General features: G+C 36.6%; 2 protein-coding genes across 4 annotated transcripts in view; both read right to left on the reverse strand.

Moving 5' to 3' along the window:
* The window catches only part of LOC134661296 (serine/threonine-protein phosphatase 2A activator-like), a 46,887-nt gene extending 29,861 nt beyond the window's left edge, over positions 1-17,026 (reverse strand). Inside the window, exon 1 of the mRNA XM_063517294.1 lies at positions 17,022-17,026. The gene's annotated coding sequence lies outside the window, so the exon portion shown is untranslated. The remainder of the gene's footprint in view (positions 1-17,021) is intronic.
* LOC134661273 (uncharacterized) lies at positions 1,050-21,858 on the reverse strand. 3 transcript variants are annotated; one of them, XM_063517260.1, is made up of 12 exons: positions 21,752-21,858; positions 21,428-21,638; positions 21,043-21,169; positions 18,828-19,366; positions 14,766-15,094; positions 14,149-14,262; positions 12,689-13,379; positions 7,854-7,881; positions 7,414-7,491; positions 5,564-5,649; positions 4,990-5,038; positions 1,050-4,897 (listed from the first exon to the last, which is right to left on the reverse strand). In XM_063517260.1, exons 1-12 carry the CDS (start codon positions 21,818-21,820, stop codon positions 1,195-1,197), a joined length of 6,024 nt encoding a protein of 2,007 aa, XP_063373330.1. In that variant the 5' UTR covers positions 21,821-21,858; the 3' UTR covers positions 1,050-1,194. The 3 variants fall into 3 exon arrangements, with proteins under 3 accessions (XP_063373330.1, XP_063373328.1, XP_063373329.1); XM_063517258.1 differs by having other exon boundaries at positions 18,552-19,366; XM_063517259.1 differs by lacking the exon at positions 7,414-7,491 and having other exon boundaries at positions 18,552-19,366.
* Between the last annotated feature and the right edge of the window lie 977 nt (positions 21,859-22,835).

Here is a 22,835-nt window from a genome sequence, read left to right on the forward strand (position 1 = left end):
GCCCGATTATCGAATTATTAGGAAAATTGATTTCCTTGTAGTCCGAACAATCGGACCACAGGGACATTTTTTTTCCTGTTAAAGCGATTGATCGGACTATTTTTATAGAAACTGTTTTGTTAAGAAGTCCAGCTAAAAATACACGAAGGCTATCTCATCTTAGCTTAGGTACTAGAAACTGGCATGAGATAATCTTTTCTAGGTATATTGTCTCCGATACGACGTTAGTTCAAAATGTCAACTTGATGGCAAAATATAGTGAAACTGTTTGATTTTACCACCAATGTAACCACCTATATTTACAAATAAACATTAGTTACTTACGTGTTACTATGATTTAGATTATTATTTTTTTATTCGCTCCCTTATCGTAAATAAAATAACTAATACAGTACATTGATTACTTAACTAAGTAAATAACACTTTCGACATATGAACAGAACATAAAATTCACCACGAAAGGATCGGTCGAACCACCAGGAAGAATAAAATTTGTGTAATCGTATTAAGAGGATTTTACAAAGTCTCGTGGCTCGATCGATCGAACTAGATGAACTATTAAAATCCCGTTAATCCGATAGTAGGACTACAAGACTTCAATAAGTACTTATTGTCCGATCAATCGACCCAACAGGAAAAAAAAATATTCGTAGTCCGAGTGATCGGACAAGCCGATCGGACCAGGCGGCGTAAGGGTTTTTGATGGGATAAGTATATGACGCCAAGCCGGTCTGATGATGGACACAGAAATTATTAATAAAGTAACCAAGACGGATACACTGTTGTAAGTAGGTACATTATTTTTCAGGTAGGCCTTGTTACCTCCAAGTACCTTACGAAATATAAGTAATATACGAAATTACGACTAGGTACTATAAACATGGCTTATAAAACCGCAGATTTCATAATCTGTTGGATTAGCGTTTTCTCGTTTTTAAATCGACTACGAACTGTAACTAATTCGTTATCAGTTGAGTGTGGTGGAGGTGGAACCAAATCGATTGTGGGTGGGTGTTATGTAGGGTGTAAGTTTATAAAAAAAATATATATTTGTTCTTAATACTTTTATTTTTTAATATTAAATGCAAATATAATAGGCACGTAGATCGCAATATGTATAGAAAATTCAACCATTCTTTAAAAATATTTCTGTAAAAAACTGTATAACATTGCCACGGGTGTAAACTAAATGATTTAGCAGGAATCTGTTTTGCTACAATCGGATATAGTTTTACGCATTTTTAGACTGCAATTAGGAATAGTTAGTTCATCCTTGTCAGACACGGACTGGTGTCGCGCCGACGCCGAGGTGAGTTTGACAGAGGACAATTCGTCGGCGTTACTAAACAGCCCGTTAGACATATTGGAACTGGAGCTAGAATGATACGTCACAGATTTAAAAAGCTTGACGGGCGTGGAAGTTCGCGCTCTGTTATTGCCACTCGGTACACTTTCTCCAGAATTATCATCCAACATAGTTTTTGATGAATTTTTAAAGTTTTCTGGCAATTTTGTTTCGAACAAAGACACGAACTCCTGATTAGTATCGTTCCTATTAGACTTGTCTGTGAAAGTTATTTTTTTAGCCAGTTCTTTAGTTAAAAATTCTTTAACTGTCATGTTATTGGTAAATGAAGTCTGTTGTTCTGCATGTTTTGATGTATCTAACCGACGCTTCAAGGCAGACTTTTTTGAAATATTAGATACGGACCAAATTGCATCTGTGCCTTGTTCATCTTGTTTTGCTGAGTTTTTGAACTTGACCTGGGAAAAACTAGCACTGGACGTGTTTGAAGAGGAAGATAAAGCTAATCGCTCTTTAGTCCTTTTCAAAGTTGACGAAGCCCAACCCATTCCAAGCTTTTTAAAAGCGTTTTCTAAATCAGGATTCGACGAAATGCTTAACGAGTCTGATGTCTCACCCAAGTTTTCTTTATTTGCGGCAAATCTAGATTTACTCTTATCTTTCCGGACTTTTGACAAAGCCAAGACAGATAGTGTAGATTCGGAAGATAACGTTGTAGAATTCATATTAGACGCAGTTTCAAATCTAAAAGGTTCAGTGATGAGTTTTCTTTTAAGCAATTCGGCCACTACGTCTGGCAAACTGCCGTCTGAATGAAGAGAGCTAATGTCGTCTGTTATACCGAGGTCATTAGATACATTTTCACGCTTCGTATGCGTACTAATCTCATAATGATCCCGAGCATATTCTTGAAGACTAACAAATGGCTTTAACATGATTTCATTAAACTGATTAAGATCCATCATCTGCAACTTGGAGTCTTCAGGCGAGTCACTGTTCACTTTGCTTTTTTCATTACTCGATTTGTTAACAATGTTTAGAACCAACTCTGGGTGTAACTGGCGTTCCACTGTACATTCTTCGTCCTTGTTTGGATCAGCAACACTGCTAGTAGATTGGTTTGTGTTGATTGGTGATTGTTGTTTGAATTTCACGCTCAAAGGAGAATCAACTTCCATGACAGTTGAGAGTTCATGCGGCACAACGTGATCCTGAGGGCGTTTTAAGTTCATCCGCAGCAACGCGGGTGGGGGCCTGTTCCGACATTTCGTATTGTTAGTTTCACGACAATCTCCATTCGTAGAAATTGATGAAGCCGATTGGCTGATGCACTCAGAATTACTGGTTTCATATAAATCGGAATTTTTGTCTTGTGGGAATTCATTACGACCAGTGTTTGGTACACCTGATATTAAAGATTCATAATCAGTGGAAACAATATTATATTGATTATTATTATTCTTCGCAATGTCATCTCTAATATTTAAAGGAATTTTTAAATCAACATTTTCAGCAGAAACCATTTTGTCTGACTTTTGATCTGAATCCGATGTCGAATCTGCTGTTGAAACTTGGCTGTAGGCTAATGATTTATTTTTTCTAACCTCTTCCAATACCTTGGCTAAGTTTGATAATCGTTTAGTGCACTTTTCCGTAAGATCTGCTATCTTTTCCATATTTTGAAGTTTACCTTCTGCTAACTTTATAAAATTAATTTCACCGTCAACTGTACAACTCGTTTGCGTTGAAATATTGAGGGGCTTTGAAGGGATTTCAACATTACTATTGCTATTAGATGATGCTGCTTTCGGTTGTTCTGAACAAAAAACATTTCCGCCATATTGATTCATTTGATGTTTATTTACCTCAGTACTAGTTGTGCGAGTTTTTATAATATTATTTTTCTCACTTGATTTCCAGTTGTTTTTAATATGATCCGCCGGAGGAAGAGAATCCTGTCCGCTCGTAGCAACATTAGACAAAAGTTTTCTTGCACACTTGTCTACTTTAATCTTCGTAGATGCCTCGCTCGTCTTTACGATAATATTTTTCGATATATTCAAAGACTTAATTTTGTGCACTCTTTTATTTTTCATATTTCTTCGTGGTTTTATATTATGTGCTTTTCTGTTTCTATCTTTGGTGGTGTTGTCTGACCTATTAAACATAGCATGTGTAGCATTATTATGAAGAACTCGCTGGGTCAGAACCCTCCCAAATTCTTCCCAATCACGATTGCCCATAACCAAGTGACGTCGTTGGCAATTATCATTACTAAAATTGGTAGGTACATTAATGATTGAACTAGCTGGAGTATTCACGGAGCTGCAATCCTGATTCATTATTTGAATGGCTTTAATACCCTCCCGATTCAAAGAAAGAAGTTTCTGAATATACTGTTTAATCATAGGGCTAATACAAGATTTCCTAGATAATTTGCTCGCATATGTGCTTGTTCTATTTCTTTTACTATACATGACAGCGTTTTTAGTGTTACACGTAGACATAGTTTTTTTAGCGGCGTTTCGGTGATGTTTTATTTTACGAGTGTGGTGTTTGCAGCACAACTCAGAAGCGCCTCTCGTATTGCGCTCAGAACATTTATTCCCCACGTAACTAAACGGTGAATATTCATTTTTATTACTGTACATATCGGCACAAAAATTTAATCGATCAATTTTCGGTTTAGTTAACAGTTTTTCGAATATTTTACAGCTAGAATAGCTTTTGCAATGATGTTCATGACGCATAACATTTCTTTTTTCTTGTTTTTCAATGTTTCCGGCAGCCCGGTGCGTTTTTCTAGACGGCTTGACGCCTCGCTTAAAGAAATGAGGTAGCACCACTTCCGGAGGACTCATGTAAGCAGTAGATGTCGACGAGCTCATGTGAATATAAACCGGCCTCGGGTTTGACGGGCTAGGCGTAGTTTGGGTGCAGGTAGACATCGCTGGTCTGGCAACCGGCTCACTTTTTGCAAAAGATTCGGGGATCGGTGCGTTGAAAGACGTGGAAACGCTTTTATCCTGCGTCGTCTTTATGGATTGTACATCATCACTAATAGTTTCACTCACAGACTGTTTTCCGTTGTCTTCTGTCCCATTCACTCCGGAATCCTGTTCCGTGACAGGTGGAGGTGGAGCGGTTGCTGCCAAATAATTATTATCATTACTCAATACTTTTTGCTGAACATCGTCTTTATGTTCCAACGATGGAGCTCCATAGGATGAGGATACTTCTAATTTAGTAATAGTGGTGTTTTCAGTCCTAGTATCTGCTGTTACAAGCTCAATCGGCACATCTTGCGTTTTCGCCACTTCTTTCGATCTCTCTCTGATCGTGTCGTTTTTCCTGAGTTGTATGATAACTTCGTAAGCATCGTTTTTGAGAAACCCTGTGGCTCCGATATAAAAATTACCTTGTTGCTTTTGTTCATCATCTATGAGCTTGACAAAGCCCGCGTCCTGCGCCGAGGCGGTGGCGGCGGCTGCAGTGCCGGCAGCGGGCGCCGCAGGGCCGCTCTGCGACGATTCTACCGTCGGCTGACTCTTCGGACTATGCCCTTTGCATTTAGCGGAGGAGCACTTTTTTCTGAAATAGAATTTTCCGAAATATATACAATCATTTTTGGCCTACATTACAAAAATGAATAAGATGGAAGTTAAATTAATTAATTTCAATACCTCGAATGGTGAAGACTGTCCCCTGCGTCAGTTCTGCGGGAACATGGAACTGTGGAACCAACACAAATAGAACTTGACTCAATATGAAACGAGAAAGAGTATTAACTGATAAATTTGCTAAAATTAGGCCGTAATAAGTTAATTAATAATGACGCACTATTGAACTATGAATGCTATTAATAATATATACAGGTGTTAAATGGCCTTGTTTGATTAATCCCCATCAGTTATATGTATAGTCACCATCTGGTACGAATGGAAAAACATCAAATGTGTACGAGCACCACTGGGGACAACAGGGACGAGAAATTTCCCACTTGTTACGCCTAGCCTAGGACCACTGGAACGAAATAATTCGTACTAAAGGCGTCCGCGGGTGAACGCGTTAACAAAAAATAGTATGAGCAACGCTAACTTGCGCAGACGCTTGTGACGGATTTTACCTAAATACACCCGCGTATATTTATGACCATACAAATTTAATGAATTAGTATGTATGTATACATAAATTATTCGTTTTATTATCTTGTTGTATTTACAATCTATTTTTTTCTTACGATCTAAAGTAATTTACCTTTTTTACGTTTGTCGCATTTGTTGTCACTACTGCTGGATTGATTCTTATCCAGCCCCGAGTAGTACATTGACTCTAGGTTGTCCCTGTAACAGATTACACTAGTAAACGTGGTTCCCCTTTCGTGGTTTGATATTTAGTTATAAAAAAAAACTATTATTCGCTGTTGTATCTAATATTGGGGACTAACTAATAATTTGGTTAGGTTAGGATCCTTATCATACACAAACGAGAAACTAAAGCACGATTCTATACATGCTCACTTCACTTTTTATTAAATACAGTTGTCTAAATATGTATAATGTACTTAATTTAATGGAATAAATTTGTGCTTAATTAAATTACCAATGCGGTCCCAGTGATATGCAGACAAGTATATATAATTGCCCTTTTTAAGCTAATTTAAATTTTACGAGAAGCATTTTTAAGCCACAGATAATTTCGTCAAGATGTGAAGGCATATCATTTAATAAGCCTAGCGGTCATTTAAGTGAAGTGCTTTGTGTGAAGTGTCAAACTTTTCTCTCCATAATAACTATACCTACGCACTTACAAACAAAACTTGGAGTAATCACTAGTATATGGGAGAAATACCGATACAGGAAATCATAAACGTGGTCCTTAGTCATCACTACATAGTATAAAACAAAGTCGCTTCCCGCTGTCTGTCTGTCTGTATTGTATGCTTAGATCTTTAAAACTACGCAACGGATTTTGATGCGGTTTTTTTAATACATAGAGTGATTCAAGAGGAAGGTTTATGTATAAGTTGTTAACCCGTTCGAAGCCGGGGCGGGTCGCTAGTTTGTAACTAATTACTTAGTATGGTCATAAGTTCTGTCACAAAGTTTTTTATTTAAATATAGTTATAGGTCAGTTTATAGGTACAGATAGATTCCTTCATATAATGTGTCAGTCAATAAGAAAATGAAAATTAGGTGAAAACTATAACTTTAGACCAATTATATTGGATCTTTTTTTATAATTCTTCTACATTACTTGACATTGTTTTAAATTAACTGTAACATTTATTTAGATAATATTGGAAGTAAAATTGCACCTATTTTATTAATGTGACACTGAATTTTACTCCCTTTTGTGAAGTATAACTTTTCACAATCTAGCCGCGTATTCGCGTCTAACACAATCCCAAAGTAAACAAATATGTAGTTAATAAAGTCGCGAACTAAATTCTAAAATAATTATATTACGTTTTGATCTGTATAAAACAAGCTTTCAAATCATGGCTTTCAACGTTTTTTTAACTAAAAGCTTTGTATATTACGTCAAAACCTGACAGAACTTCTGACCTGACTAAGTAGAGTATGTGCGGAAAGAGAAGAGTCGTGGAATGTATAGGGCCCAATACATTCCACGACTCTTCTCTTTCCGAACAGACTCTACTTATGGACACTATAATGTTGCTGTCAAGGGCCTAAATAGGCTAGGTTCACACGACGTAAATAAAGAACGACACGAGGTTTTGAAAGTTTCTATACAAATTTTGCTGTCACTAGGGTATTCGATAAAATTCCGTATTGTATACGGGAAAAATTAATCATACTGTTAATTGTCAAAAAATATATAATGTATAATCTAATACCTTTAAACGAGCAATTCTTGTTTATTTATATATTTATTTATTTATATATATATTTTGGGGATCTCGGAAACGGCTCTAACGATTTCGATGAAATTTGCTATATGGGGGTTTTCGGGGGCGAAAAATCGATATAGCTAGGTCTTATCTCTGAGAAAACGCGCATTTTCGAGTTTTTATATGTTTTCCGAGCGAAGCTCGGTCACCCAGATATTAATAATATTAATAATGATTGTTTTGTAATTATTACCACCAATTATTACGATGGGATACTGATTTCCATGGTTCCACATTTGTACGATAACAGTCCAATATGTTGCAAGATAACCTGGTAAACGAACATTATTAGGTACAGTCAGCAGCAGAAGTTGCTAAGCCGGCCAGGTGTTCAAAATTATCTTGACGTGACTTTATTGTCATGAGAATCTGAGCGTGTCAAGGTCATTTAGAACACCTCGCCCGCTTAGCGACTTCTGCTGCTGACTGTACTATATAATGGCGTTATTCATAAACGGCTGCTAACTTAACCAGTTGATGATCGTCGTTTGTCCCTATCTGTCGTTATGCCATAGAGAGGGACAAACGACGATCATCGACTGATTAACTTAGCAGACGTTTATGAATAAGGGGGAAGTATCCAAATCAATATTAACATCAATTATTAAATTACATGCTTGATGATACACTTACTTATTTTTGCCAGCCACTTCATAGACTCCTGAAACAAAAAAAGTTGCTGATCAAATGCATCTAATACAATGATTTATTTTAAGTATTTTATTTTAGGACTCTATAGGAATTGACACAAAACGAAATTATAATTACGAGGGGCGTTCAAAATATTCTCGGTATTGATATCTTACGACCTCTTCTAAAATTTCTTTCGTTACTGGCCGCTAAGGTTTATTCATTGACATTAAAAAAAAGTATAATTCGAACCGAGATAGTCTTTTGTTTTTCTGCAATTGCTGAACAAACATGAACATCATGTGCGAATTGACAATGTTAACTAAATTAGAACATCGATGCGTGATAAAATTCTTGACAAAACAGGGTAAAAATCAAAAAACCATAAAAGAGGAAATGGATTGTGTTTACCGTGAGTCTGCTCCTTCTTTATCTACCATTCAAAAGTGGTCAAGCGAGTTTAAACGCGGAAGGGAGAGTATTGAAGATGACCCTAGACCTGGCCGGCCTATAGTAGCTACTTCACAAGAAAATATTGATAAAGTGGAAAAACTTATATTGGAAGATGGTCGAGTGAAGGTAAAATCTATAGCACAAGTAACCAATCTCTCTATTGGTACCGTACATGATATTATACATGACCATCTTAATATGTCAAAAGTAAGTGCAAGATGGGTTCCGCGAATGCTGACTCGGCTTCAAAAAGACATGCGTGTAGCTTGTTGTTCCGATTTTATTGACCTGTGCGGTGAAAATCCTGATGAGGTGCTGCAAAGAATAGTTACTGGAGATGAAACCTGGGTTCATCATTATGACCCAGAGAGTAAACAAGAGTCCATGCAGTGGCACATTAAGGGTTCAGCTCATCCCAAGAAGTTCAAGGTCATCCCTTCAGCTGGCAAGGTCATGGCCACGATATTTTGGGATTGTGAAGGAGTATTACTAATCGATTATAAAGAAAAAGGTGTAAATATCACAGGACAGTACTACGCTAACATTCTACGTCAATTAAAGGATGTAATTAAAGAAAAGAGGCGAGGAAAGTTAACCAAAGGTATTATGCTTCTGCATGACAACGCCCCCGTCCATACTGCTCATATTGCCAAGGCAGCTATTGTTGAATGTGGGTTTAAAACTGTTACTCACCCACCGTATAGTCCGGACTTAGCCCCCAGCGACTTCTTTTTGCTCCCCAATCTTAAAAAGGATCTGCGTGGAAATAAATTTTCTGACGATGAAGCATTGAAGGCGGCAGTGGAGGAGCATTTTTACACGAAAGATAAAAAATATTTTTACGAGGGATTAAAAAAAAAATTGATCGATCTTTTAAGTGTATGAACATAGGGGGGGAGTATATTGAAAAATAAAAATATCAAACTTTTCGTACTTGTTTGTTTTCATTCTCATACCGAGAATATTTTGAATACCCCTCGTAAATGGGTGAATCAGGAGACTTTTCAGGGTCCGTAGTCAACTAGGAATCCTTATATTTTCGCCATACCAACACGACGATATAAAGAAAAAATCAAAGATACAAATATTTAGAGATTTAGTTTAGATTAGTATTCACGTAAAATATTTTAGAGCCAGTTAAGTATGTATAAGTTTTGATTACTAGATTATATGTCGACTATTCTAAGCCATTTTTGTATGTTTTACATTATTTAACCTTTTGAACGCCAATGACCGATATATCCGCACCGTAGGTTCAACGCCAAAGACCCTATTAATCGGTCACAGACCACAGAGCATCTTCGACCTACGTGCATATACATAAAGTTCAACTTCAATTTTGACAATTCAATGATGTGGCGTCTGAGTGACAGCTTTTGTGTTCGACACGGCGTGGAAAAGGTTAAGTACTATTTAAGTGTAAGTATTATGAATATTATGATAGTCTTCATTGTTGGATATTTTTCCATGAAATAAAATTTATCTTTACCCACTCAGATGATTGATATTTTTCAGTGAACTCTATTATTATTAATAAGGGTGACCGTAATAAGATAAGGGTGATTTGATTCTCGCCCTATTCCCTGTCAAACAAGACCCATTATAACTATACATATTTTATAATGTTTATTGACAAGATCGTATAAGACGATGTTGCTTTTTACGGGTTATTCCCACTAGTTACCACCAAGTTCTTACCAGTGGTAACTACTGGGAATTTTTTTCCCACCTTTTACCACTGGTAACTACTGGGAAAAATAATTCCCAGTAGTTACCACCAACTCGGTTTGGTAGTAACTAGTGGGAATTCTTATTCCCAATAGTTACCACCAAAATTTTGTTAGAGTTAAATACTAATAAACACAGTATAAAAATAAATACAGAGTGATTTAATAAATCATTATTAAGTCGATTAGGGTTTTAAAACTGCCTTAAAAGTGACAAAAAAATTTTGAATCAGTTTAACCGGTACTAGTACAAAAACTATAATATATGCAAGAATAAATTTAATAATCCGTTTAGATTATTTTTCAAGTGATTTTATTCGGTAATTCAAAATCACTCTATATTTATACTATACTGTTTTTATTCGTATTTAACTCTAACAAAATTTTGGTGGTAACTACTGAGAATAATTTTTCCCAGTAGTTACCAGTGGTAAAAGGTGGGAAAAAAATTCCCAGTAGTTACCACTGATAACAACTTGGTGGTAACTAGTGGGTATAACCCCTTTTTACAAGCTTTTATTTAACTTGCCCTGTTAGTATACTATGTTGTACGTAATGTATTTATGTTAGTTAATGTGGATCAAATCTTGAAAGCTAATTTTGACCTACTTCCCGATTTCCCGCGTTATCCACGTTAATCACCTGAGCTCGATCACCCAGGTGATTGTATTGGCCGATTATGACTTCTGAGATCCCCCAGGTGATCCTATTGGACCACGTGTCTGTCATGCTCCCCCGGGTGATATCAGTGGACAAAATGATGTCCATTAGGATACCCCATGAAATAATATTATTCCACGAGTGATCCTAGTGGAGAAACTTATCCAGCAAGATCACCCATGTGATTATTTTGGATTATGCCGTATATTATAATCACCCAGGTGATTTTGATGGACATCATAATGTCCATCAAAATCACCCGGGTGATCTATTTACACTTTTTATATTTAATAAACGTCACGTCACACTAATTACAGTCTGATTACAGCAGGTGGATGATTTTTTTAAATCGGTCTATTAGGTTCGGAGCATATTCCAATCAAACAAGCAAATAAAAAAATAAGGTAATAAGGTCCAAAAGTGTAAACATATTTTTGGCGTCGACTGTACCAATTACTTGATAAGATAATAAGTCTAAGTGCCAGTGATGTCATTGTAATCGTTTTTAAAAAGGTTTCTATGCAAACTATTAGATATAAGCCAATGTCATTGTGACAAAGTCTGTTGGATTTGTTTGTTCTTCGATTGTCGAACATAAATAATATCAGATCGAAAAATGGCAAACGCGGAAGGAATTTCTGTTAAAGAAATAAAATACGTAAATCATAAAGGCTTGTTGTTGCTGTATGATGGACACCAGTTAATAGAAGATTATCCATTTACAGAATCACCCGGGTGATTTTGATGGACATTATGATGTCCATAAAAATCACCTGGGTGATTATAATATACAGCATAATCCAAAATAATCACCTGGGTGATCTTGCTGGATAAGTTTGTCCACTAGGATCACTCGTGGAATAATATTATTTCATGGGGTATCCTAATGGACCTCATTTTGTCCACTGAAATCACCCGGGGGAGCATGACAGACACGTGGTCCAATAGGATCACCTGGGGGATCTCAGAAGACATAATCGGCCAATACAATCACCTGGGTGATCGAGCTCAGGTGATTAACGTGGATAACGTGCGATTTCCGGTTGAGGTGAAATTTTGCATACATATGTAAATCGCATGACAATGCAATATTATGATGACATGGAGCTGATCTGATGATGGAGACAGGTGGCCACGGTAACTCTGTGATAAAACAACGCAAGCTAATAGTGTTTGCAGTTGTTCGAATTGTCTCGATGAGTATTAGTTGCCTGTATTAGGTCATCGGATAGATCTTTTAAAACGAATAGGGGTCTTCTTAAACCGCAGGCACATAGAAAAATAAGAATCGAAAGTGGTTCCTTGGAACTGAACGCACAAAGCTATCAATCAACCATTCGTGTGTAAATTTTGTTCCGATAAAGAAAAAGTATGTCTTTAACCATTTAAAAATATTAACCCTTAAATGCATAGTGTTGCCAAATGTCTACAAAGCATTAGACAGCTCACAGATTAATGGTTAAACAAATTCTATTTGTTCCTGTATATTATTTCAATAGTAAAACTAATAAACTTTCCGAATTATTACATAAATTAACGCAGTATTTTAACCTATAAAAATTACATTTGTTTATAGACGAAATGTCGGAAAACTTAGAAAAACCTGGAAGTTGATGATTTTTAGTATGTGATTTTGGGCAGATTTTTCGGGGTTTGTAATTATTTTATATTTACAAACTTTATCATAGGTCAAATAGTGTACCTTTCTAATGGTAGTACAAAAACACATATATCTATTACTGAAAATTACATATTTACATAAATATGAGTTAGCCAATTCAACTTCTAACACTGATTTCGCAGTGAAAATCGAAATTATATTTTTTTTTACTATTTTTCCTAAAATTGGCAAACAATTATGTGATACATATATATTAATTTCGGGCAAAAAGAAAGTCATGCATTTAACTTACAACAATTATCATCGACATTCACGTTTTTTTAACTTTATCATGAGAATAGTCTACAATAATGTCGTTAAAGATAGCAGAATATTACCTTCAGTAATGTGGTCAGCGCCGAGTAGGTTTTTATCTTCTCTAACATGCTCATCATCGCGTTCGACGACTTGGCATACTGCTTCTTCTGCACTAAATGGTTCTGTTATATTTTCATCTCGAGTGCCTTTCGACCCTCCATTATCTTTAGCAACATCATCAGTATTATTTACTTTAGTGGATTTATTCTTTTTTCTGTGTTTGTAGTTTAATACTTTGTAAATAATGATTCTCTCCGTATCTGTGAGCTCTCTTCTTTTTAGGCTGTCGTCAATGTTCACGTTTTGTTTGGGATCGGATTCTCGGCCGTCGGTGGAGCTAGTGTCGGAGGCGACCGACTCATCGGACAAGGTGTCGTCGTCGTTCTGGAATATGACAGTTCGCACGGCGTTCCTGTCGGCGTGACCGGGGAAGCCGGCGGTGTCCTTGGTGGGCGGGGTGTGCTTGTGGCGCGACCGGTACTCGTGGTAGCTGTCCACGCCGAACTTGACCGAGTGCGGGTGGGACGCGCGGCCCGCCCGCCCCTCGGCGGGGATCGTGTGCACGGCCAGCTTGCTGTCGCTCTCCGGAACAGGCATCCACGAGTATCGGAAATCTCTTTCATTCCAATTATTATCAACCTTCGAATCTGCCGGTGATTTGGATCGCTGGGACGGACTCCCACTGACTAATCTGGATTTTGATCTGCACCCCTGGAAAGAGCGTGATTAAAAAATGTTACATGTAAATGACTAAAAAATGTGCGTTTGAATGACAAAAACTAGTTTTATTTTTTATACGGTCTATGTTAATATATTTCTGACTGACTGAGGACTCTAGGAATGAGACCTTATGCGCGCAGTTGTTTTATGCAAGAAACGAAACGTTAAACGCGATGCGTTTGCCGCACACCCATTTCACATCAGATAATCTAATGACACTACATTTTTTTACGGCATTTTTTTAATGCGGTAAGCGCATTATCATTTTTCCTACATTCCGTTGATCGCATGCGTTCAACGCTGCGTGTATCGCATAAAACAACCGCGCGTTTTACTGCGAACATGTGTGCGCTTATTGCGATGGTGGGTTAAGAGTTCTGATGTTAGTAGGTCACAATTAAATATCAGTATAACAGCATAAGCATACCTACTTGGCTTACTTTCAGTCGAGACATATTATATAGGAAGTTCTATTAGTTCAAAATACTTTTTAATAAGATTTCTATGGACGCCCCGCGACTGATATGTGGGTATTGTAAGTACCTACAAATACAAATCAAAATAATTCAGACCAGGATACGGACAGCGTAGTTTAATATCAGGTGATGTATCCTAGCCTCCAGGATGTGACAAAGAACGGTGATTTATCAGGGTATATTATATACGCTTGAATAGCATTATGCTGTAGCAAAGTTTTATAAACGCATCTATGAGAAAAATACATTTGAAGATAGTGCATATTACATGTAACGGTGGGTACCTGAGAATCTTGCCTCCTGCTATCTTTTGCTATATTTCGAAATTCTTGTTGCAATATTCTTTGACGACTATCTCTCTGTTCTTGAAGACGTTGATCATCTTTGAAAGCATTGTACTGGAAAACATAGAATTACCAATCACAGAGAGTATGAATGAGAAATCGACATAAGTTATAAATAAATAACTATAAATAATTAATACCTGATAATACGAAATCCATGACGAATAAAACTTGAAACTATTATAAATTACTTAAACATTAAATAACATTTAAAATACAGTTAAAAAATGTATTCAACTGTGATGAAACAGTAATACTTCATTAATAAAAAGTAAGTTATGGCATTATCTCTGGTCTGGAGGCAACTCGATAAAGCAGTGGTGTTTAAACTCCGGCCCGCGAGAACGTGTAAAGGATGTGGGAGAACAATGTCCGGAACACTATTGTTCCGTGATGGGAAAGAAAAAGCATGTACACTAGCTTCTGGCCGTGACTTCGGCCGCGTAGACTGATTATTTCCGTAACAAAAATTATCCTATATCCTACCCCGGGAAACAACATTGTTTTGCGTTAGAGTTTCAAAAAATAACATTTAATTGACTAAATGCTTTACTTACGATTGGTCTAGTTTTTTTATTTTTGGGGAGGCTATTTAAAAATGCTATTGTATCCTTATATTCCTTATCAACGTTTTGTCTCGTGACAGCAATTTTATTAGCCGAATCTTGACTCTTCTTCTGTCTGTCGTGGTTACACGCAGACATGGACTCGCTGAGCGCTAGCGAGTAGGCGTCCTGCTCGAGGCTGCGGTCCCGATATACTATGCGCTCGTCGGCGCGCGGAACATCCCGACTGTCTCTTGTAGAGTGATTATATGTCGTAACAGATTTTTTCTTGCTTAACAGTTTGTCGGCCTCTTTACTCCTCAGCAATCCATTGGCACGACCTATAACATAAATTACATGCCGTTAGTTTATTATATAATCTCGTAATTTTTTATAACTAAATTATAGAATACGGCAATATGTACAAGCATGTGAAACTCAATATGATTTAGTAAGCATTCAGCTTTAATGGATTGCAAATTAACAAAATCATATAAGGTAGATCATATGAGGCGACGACGATCACTGTTAGTGTTATGTAATATGCAGACATGTAACGGATAGTTCCTTCGTTTGGACCTGTGTGTGGACGAAATTAAGTCAATATTATAGTCGGTAGGTACCTAAGGAGATAGGTATCCCTAATTTAAAATGGCTCTGTAAGTATCATAAACGACAGGTTGTTGAGTGCGGCATCTTTGCCTCGCGCAATACCTATATCTCGCAGCTGACAGTACTGATAAAGTAATTGTTTAGTACGGTTGAGTTCACGAATATCTTTACAAGCCAATGTTTCAAAAAAATATTTAAGTACACCTTATTGTCAATGTTTTTGAGGCGTGTAAATATATTTTTAGAATGTTGGCTTTTAAAGATGTTTGCGAACTCGACTGTACACTTCCTACTTGATTACATCTGTACGAAGATTAAATCCTTTTTGAGTGAGAAAAAAGTTTTGCGAGTTTTTATCTAAATTTTCATTAATTTTTACGGATTTCGTATCAGATAACATATCCGTTACATATCATAATAAAACAGTTAACGTAATGGACCCTATAATGGACGTGGAACCGGTAATGGGACATAAAACCACAAATCCTCTAAAATAAGTATGTAAAAGTAGTTTATAAACACTGGCAATATTTTACCATAAATAAGAGTCATAGAGCTGTTTAAGTTTGACTTTTTATTAATTTCGGTTAATTTTTAAGAAATTGGCGCCAACCCAAAAGTTGTCGTGTCACTGGAAAATATAACCAGTAAGAATTCTTAACAACTTCGCTAAGAGAGGTGAGTTCATATATTAAATTGTAATTAATTATTACTTGGTGTAAACTAGAATGTGTTTTGTTAATTGCATTTACCATGAGATAAGGTATACAACACATTATGTTGTGACTCTAGACATGTATAAAAAATAGTGGTATTTTGCCCAATCCCATTATAGGAGCTGTAAAACTGCATACCTCCTATGATGGGATAATTTACATAATGATGCTTGCCATTGCGTAATTTCATGTTTAAACAATACAGAAGTATAATGTAGTTACTCGTACGAACTATGTCAGGAGGTCTTCTCGGACTTCGGATAAATTAATATCGTTTTTACAAAATTTTATTTAACTTGCCCTGTTAGTTTGTATACAGGGTGGATTTTCTTTTTGGGTCAGTGAGGGCAGCTACCAGATCCCGTGCTGCGACAAGAAAACGGTCTTAGAAAACCTTCCCTCGATTTTAAATTAATGAAGATTGGCTTTTACAGATTTTGGAAAAAACATACAGGGTGCGAGAAAAAGGTAATTTTGACAATCTTTTTTTTGATGCTAATCGATCCCATTCCTATTGAGGATCAAAAGCTTGTATGGAACTAAAAAAAATTTCCGGCTAGAAAAGCCACAAATCGAGGAAAACTTTTCCCATACAATTTGTATGAAAATCAAAACTTTTATTTTTCACATGCTATTTTTCTATGCCAATTGATTCCATTCTTATCTAGTATCAATAGTTTCTTTGGGGTCAACTTACGATAATGTACTAAAAAGCCACAAATTAATAAAAACTTTTTCCATAGGTACATTTACTACATGGAGAAAATGTGAAATTTAATTTTGACCCCAAAAAAACTATTGATACTGGATAGGAATGGAATCGATTTGCATACAAAAATAGCATGTGAAAAATATAAGTTTTCATTTTCATACAAATTGTATGGGAAATGTTTTCCTCGATTTGTGGCTTTTCTAGCCGGAATTTTTTTTTGTTCCATATAAGCTTTTGATCCTCAATAGGAATGGGATCGATTGGCATCAAAAAAAAGTTTGTCAAAAATTACCTTTTCCTCGCACCCTGTATGTTTTTTCCAAAATCTGTAAAAGCCAATATTCATTAATTTGAAATCGAGGGAAGGTCTTTTAAGACCGTTTTCTCGTAGCAGCACGGGATCTGGTAGCTGCCCTCACTGACCCAAAAAGAAAATCCACCCTGTATTAGTGTGGTTCAAATCTTGGAAATGGCATTTGAGCCTCTTTCGGATTTCCGATTGAGTTGAAATTTTGGATACGTATGCAAATCGGATGACAATGCAATCGGGTGACAAAAATGACTAGTAACTAGTTTTTTGCCAAAAACTTATTCCCTATTCCAATATCTTATACTGATAGGGTATGCCCATTATAGGGGGCCCATTACTGGATCCACGTCTATTACCGGGGTTCCATTACTGGAGCTTTGGTGTCCATGACTGGAGAAAAAAAACATACTTTTAATTTATTAATTATGTGGAAACTAACTGCAGTATCTTTGATACAACACGCCTGAAACATGAAAGAAGGATAGCATATTCATCTTTTAACAAGCTAAGCGGTAGAACTTTTACATGTATCAGGGAAATATCACAAATACTCCAAATTTCCTCTTAAATGTCCCATGACTGGTGCCGTTACTACGTAAAATAAATGTATTCAACGACAAACAGCTCTTCTATAGCATGTAATGTGACCAAAACATTATTGGTAGGTACAAGCAAAGGCCATCAAGTGAATCAAATTAGATTTTTTCCCAGCTAGCCCAGCTAGCTGGAAATTGTTTGAATACCTTCAATTGATCCTAAATGCGTGTAATCAGAGTTTGCTCCATCTCCATCCAAAGAGGTGTGCATACATTTTTGCTTTTTTTCCGTTTTTTGCTTGTACATCGAAAACGCTACGTCTGACGGAAAAATTGTTCTTATCATGATGAAAATTGATATCCGAGGATCCGGAAGGTCCCTACCTTAAGATGAATTTGTAGTTAATGTTTGTAAAAATGGCCGCCACTTTGAATTTCATTCTTTTGCATTAATCATGTTAAAAATCCAAAAACGCCTTTTTACCAGTGTCTGATCCACCAAACCTTGCTGGTAGTGCGATTGTAATTGATGGTGGGTTCCTTCTAGATCAAGTGTGGTTTGGCTATATTTATCTCCTAAGGCTCCCAAAATGTATACACCTCCTGGGATGAAGAACTCGGATTACACGCATTCAGAACCAAATGAAAGTATTTAAACGATTTCCAGCTTGCTCGGAATTAATTCCTCAAAACGCAATTTTTGGATCTAATTTGATTGGCCTAGCAAGGCAATACAAGATTTACTAGAAAATATGAAGGTGTAGGCATATATTACAAGGTTTTTAAAACAATGATAAATAAATGAAAGATATGTTAAAAGTGACGTATTGTTAAAATCCAATGGATTTAGCGTAAGATACAGTATAATGGAAAGCTAAGCCGTGATTTCAGACATCGATTAGGACTTGTCACCTGCTAGTTCATTATATTCGCAACACCTATGCGGTATCAAGGGTCTTGCCTTTCTCGAAACAGGACTAGGTACCGAGTTCTGTTTCACAGGAGCAATCGAACCAAAAATCTTATTTGAATGATATACATTAACTGGAAAATGCTTTCTTTCTAATGCTTGATTGTTGTGTGTAATTCTAAGGGACTTTCGGGGACTTAAGGGGGTTTCGGGTTGCCACGCGGGCACCGGAAAAGCTTGGCCTTCAACTACGTGGCAAATGTTGCTAATAGCACTACCTTCAGGCCTTAGAGGTCTGCTTCGAGTTATGGTCTGCCTTAAATTCTTTAGATCATCTGATTGTTGCTTGCTCGTGTTATTTTCAGATTCTCTGAGTCGAAGCACCCGATTTTGAATGTATTCTGAAACTAATGTTGAAGAAAGCTTTGAATGTCCAGTATGACAAGGTTTAGCAGTTCCTCCACGCAGGCTTAACGGCATCTCATCGCTAATCGCAAACAAATCACTTTTCTTTTGTTTGTCCGCGGCATTGTCTTTGCCAACAGCAGACTCTTGCATGTCATCCTCTTGTGGGAGAGCTAGTGCGGGGACACTGGGCTCCCATTCGGTAGTAAGTAAATCAATATCCCACTGGGTGCCCATGTCTGTCCTTGACACTTCTTTGGGTAACTCCTTGTTATTTATGTTTACATCTCCATTAACATTTTCAGGGGTAGTTTTGGTTTCTTCATTAACAATATTTACTTTACTGGATAGTTTGGACAGTTTGTTTGCTGCACTGGTTGACTTTTCACGGCTCAATTCATTTGCAGCTTCCCTAAAAATTTACCACATAATATTTAAGCTCAGTTTTTTATATGGCAGACACTAAAATTACAGTTGCATTGTCTTATCTATTGACTAATTGTGTTGCTTTCGATCAGTTTGACTAATTAGGCCAATAAAACTATAATTTTAGAGTATGGGACATAAAAAGAAAGTTTAAAGGAATTAATTTTGTTTTCACCAGCTTCATAATGGGTTAGTGTTGGCAGACTTTAGATCTAAATGTAGTGTTAGTATTTACACAAGGCTATACACACTATTAAAATCTGAAAAACAGTCCAATACATTACCCATCTTCATTGTTCTTGTTTAGAATTAAAATATCCTAATGTTCCTAACGGGTCACTATTGTTTACCAAAAAATTTTAAGTCATAATGTATTTGTGTGTCTGCATTTTCCATAGTTATAATAATTTGTCTGGTTTAGGAACGCGTAACTTTTCAGGATTGCTATAAAACAAACCTAACCTATTTATAGGATAACCTTACGAGAATCCTTAGTTTTAGAACTAATGACAATATGACAAACAATACATTATGACTTCAACTTTATGTGGAACAAAGGGACCCTAAAATAAAAAAGATAGGAAGTATATCAATAACTGCAGTGCGGCAATGCTACATAATACAGTAACAAATTCGCTATAGGCCATTAATAAATAAAATAAAAAACGCTTTTATTTCTGGTTTTGGCTACAGGCTCAACCATTCTCATCACACAATATAATATCACTACATAGTATAAAACAAAGTCGCTCCCTGCTGTCTGTCTGTCTGTCCCTATGTATGCTTAGATCTTTGCGTTTAGATTGATGAGTTTTTTTTAAATAGAGTGATTCAAGAAGAAGGTTTATGTATAATTTGTTAGCGAAGCCGGGGCAGGTCGCTAATGTCGGGTTGGTAATGACTACTGTGACAGATAGATGGGCGGACAGAGTTACACACACACACATAAGGGTCCCGTTTTACCCAGCAGTTTGTTAAAGAATCCTAGAAAGAATTGAAATATTGAGCAATATGGTGCAGAATGAATGCTGGGCATATATAATTAAGTAATAAAATCCAATGCAGTTGAACACAGAACTTCCAAAGTACAGGTTCCTCTTTAATTATTATAACTGTAATTAGCCTTAATCTACAATGTTCAAAATAATTCATGCTAAAAAGTTATATAACAGCAAAGGCCTCCCAATGTGTGCATTAGCTTTTTGAACATGAAATTAAATGCACAACAGTAGTTAGGAATGCTGGGTTTGGAGGTGACCACCCTATTAAAGTCTATTTTTTTATTCGGTAGACTAAAATGACATTTCATAGTATGAACATCATGTGTCATTTCATACTATGAAATGTCATCGAATTTAAACTGTTGTGAGACATACTAACATTGAACATTGGCTTTCCGCATTGGCGTGCCGCAGTACGCGATACACCGCCGTCGTGAACGCTGCAGTTAGTGCTTGAGAAAGGAGACCTAGGCTCTCCGAAACATGTCGCGCGAGTGACTTAAAAGAAGTGAGTCTAAACCGTAAAATTATTCTATGAAATGTCATTTTAGTCTACCGAATAAAAAAATAGACTCTAGAGGTGAAGCAATGAAAATGAGAAGGATAGCATGATGGTGATGGAGCTGACCCACACGCTGCAACACACGGGGAACTTATTTACCTTGCTTGCAGCTTTCTGTCCAAAACCTTTTTCAATTCATCTAATTTTTGTTGCTTCTGCCTTTTTACCTCTGCTGCAGCCTCTCTCCCTCGTAGATGGGACAAGTCAACTTTTTCAGCAAGATTCACTGAAAATATCAAAATTTATCATTTCTTTCTAACATATGAACGTAAGTGAACAAATTACTTATAGATAACAATAAAGTACTTTTACACAAACCAATAAGATGAAGCAAAAATAAGGAGATCAAAGTGCAGGCACTATTTGTATAATAACGTTCAAATGTTAGGTTTAAAAATATTAGATAGTATTTTAGAAACTGCAGTGGCCTGTAATCTTCTCTGGCTTGTAGTAAAAGTATTAGTCTAGTGGATTTGTTAGTAACCTGATTGTATCTGCCCACGAGCCAGCTGGTGGCTGCTCCCTACGTTGCTCAATCCTCTGGAATATAACTCTTCTAGTTTTTTAACGACTTTCTCTTGATTCTGCTTGTAATCCCTTTCTTTCTTCTCGTCAAGTTCAACCACTTGACGTAGTTTCTCAACTTTCGCGCGTTGTCTTATTTTCTTAGCGATATCTTTAGACTGTTCTCTAACCTAAAATGAACAAAGTGGCTTCCGTTATAACTTAGTTTGCAACTAAATCGCACTAGACACAGTTTTATGAATATGGTATAAGTATTAAATTTCTACGAGTCAATGATTCAAACCTGCTGGAGTCGTAACTGACGACGACGGAGGAATTCACTTGTTTCCTGTGATTCACTCTTCGAAGTCATATTGACGTATGGTCGTAGTAAAAAGTTTATTTTATGAAATAAATTATATTGATAAATTGTCAATTCAAGGCACAATCAGACAATCACTTCGACTATGCTTCGACTGCAACGACTGCAATGTGAACTCAAACACTCAAACTCACAAATGTTTGAACAGCTTACGTCAACGATTCAACGAACTTGTAAACCAAAGAGAATATAACCAGTAACCACTACTTGTAAACCAAAGAGAATATAAAGGCCATAACACACTATCGCACCGCACCGCGACCTTGGAACGTCGCACTCATAAGTGAGAGCAAGAAACAGATATCTCTTTCTCTTATGGATGCGAAACATCAAGGTCGCGGTGCGGTGCGATAGGGTGTTACTCACTTAAATATTTATTTTATTATGTTTTTAGGGTTCCGTAGGCAAATTGCAAAAACGGAACCCTTATGGATTCGTCATACCTGTCTGTCTGTCTGTCCGTCCGTATGTCACAGCCACTTTTTTCCGAAACTATAAGAACTATACTGTTGAAACTTGGTAAGTAGATGTATTCTGTGAACCGCATTAAGATTTTCACACAAAAATAGAAAAAAAAAAACAATAAATTTTGGGGGTTCCGTTCCCCATACTTAGAACTGAAATTCAAATTTTTTTTTTCATTAAACCCATACGTGTGGGGTATCTATGGATAGGTCTTCAAAAATAATATTGAGGTTTCTAATATCATTTTTTTCTAAATTGCATAGTTTGTGCGAGAGACACTTCCAAAGTGGTAAAATGCGTGTCCCTCCCCCGTAGCTTCTAAAATAAGAGAATGATAAAACTAAAAAAAAAATAGGACGTACATACATTACCATGCAAACTTCCACCGAAAATTGGTTTGAACGAGATCTATTATAGTAAGTAGTTTTTAGGGTTCCGTACCCAAAGGGTAAAAACGGGACCCTATTACTAAGACTCCGCTGTCCGTCCGTCCGTCCGTCCGTCAGTCCGTCTGTCACCAGGCTGTATCTCACGAACCGTG

Source organism: Cydia amplana, chromosome Z (assembly GCF_948474715.1).
Source record: "Cydia amplana chromosome Z, ilCydAmpl1.1, whole genome shotgun sequence".
Classification (NCBI taxonomy): domain Eukaryota; kingdom Metazoa; phylum Arthropoda; class Insecta; order Lepidoptera; family Tortricidae; genus Cydia; species Cydia amplana.

Bases quoted from the DNA above. Each gene is read 5' to 3' on its own strand.
- LOC134661273 (XM_063517258.1), bottom strand. From the start codon at position 21,820: ATGACTTCGAAGAGTGAATCACAGGAAACAAGTGAATTCCTCCGTCGT. The intron at 19,367-21,042 runs GTAAATAAGTTC...GTAAATTTTTAG, and splicing joins GACAGAAAGCTGCAAGCAAG to GGAAGCTGCAAATGAATTGA. The intron at 13,380-14,148 runs GTACCCACCGTT...CGCTCTTTCCAG, and splicing joins GCAGGAGGCAAGATTCTCAG to GGGTGCAGATCAAAATCCAG.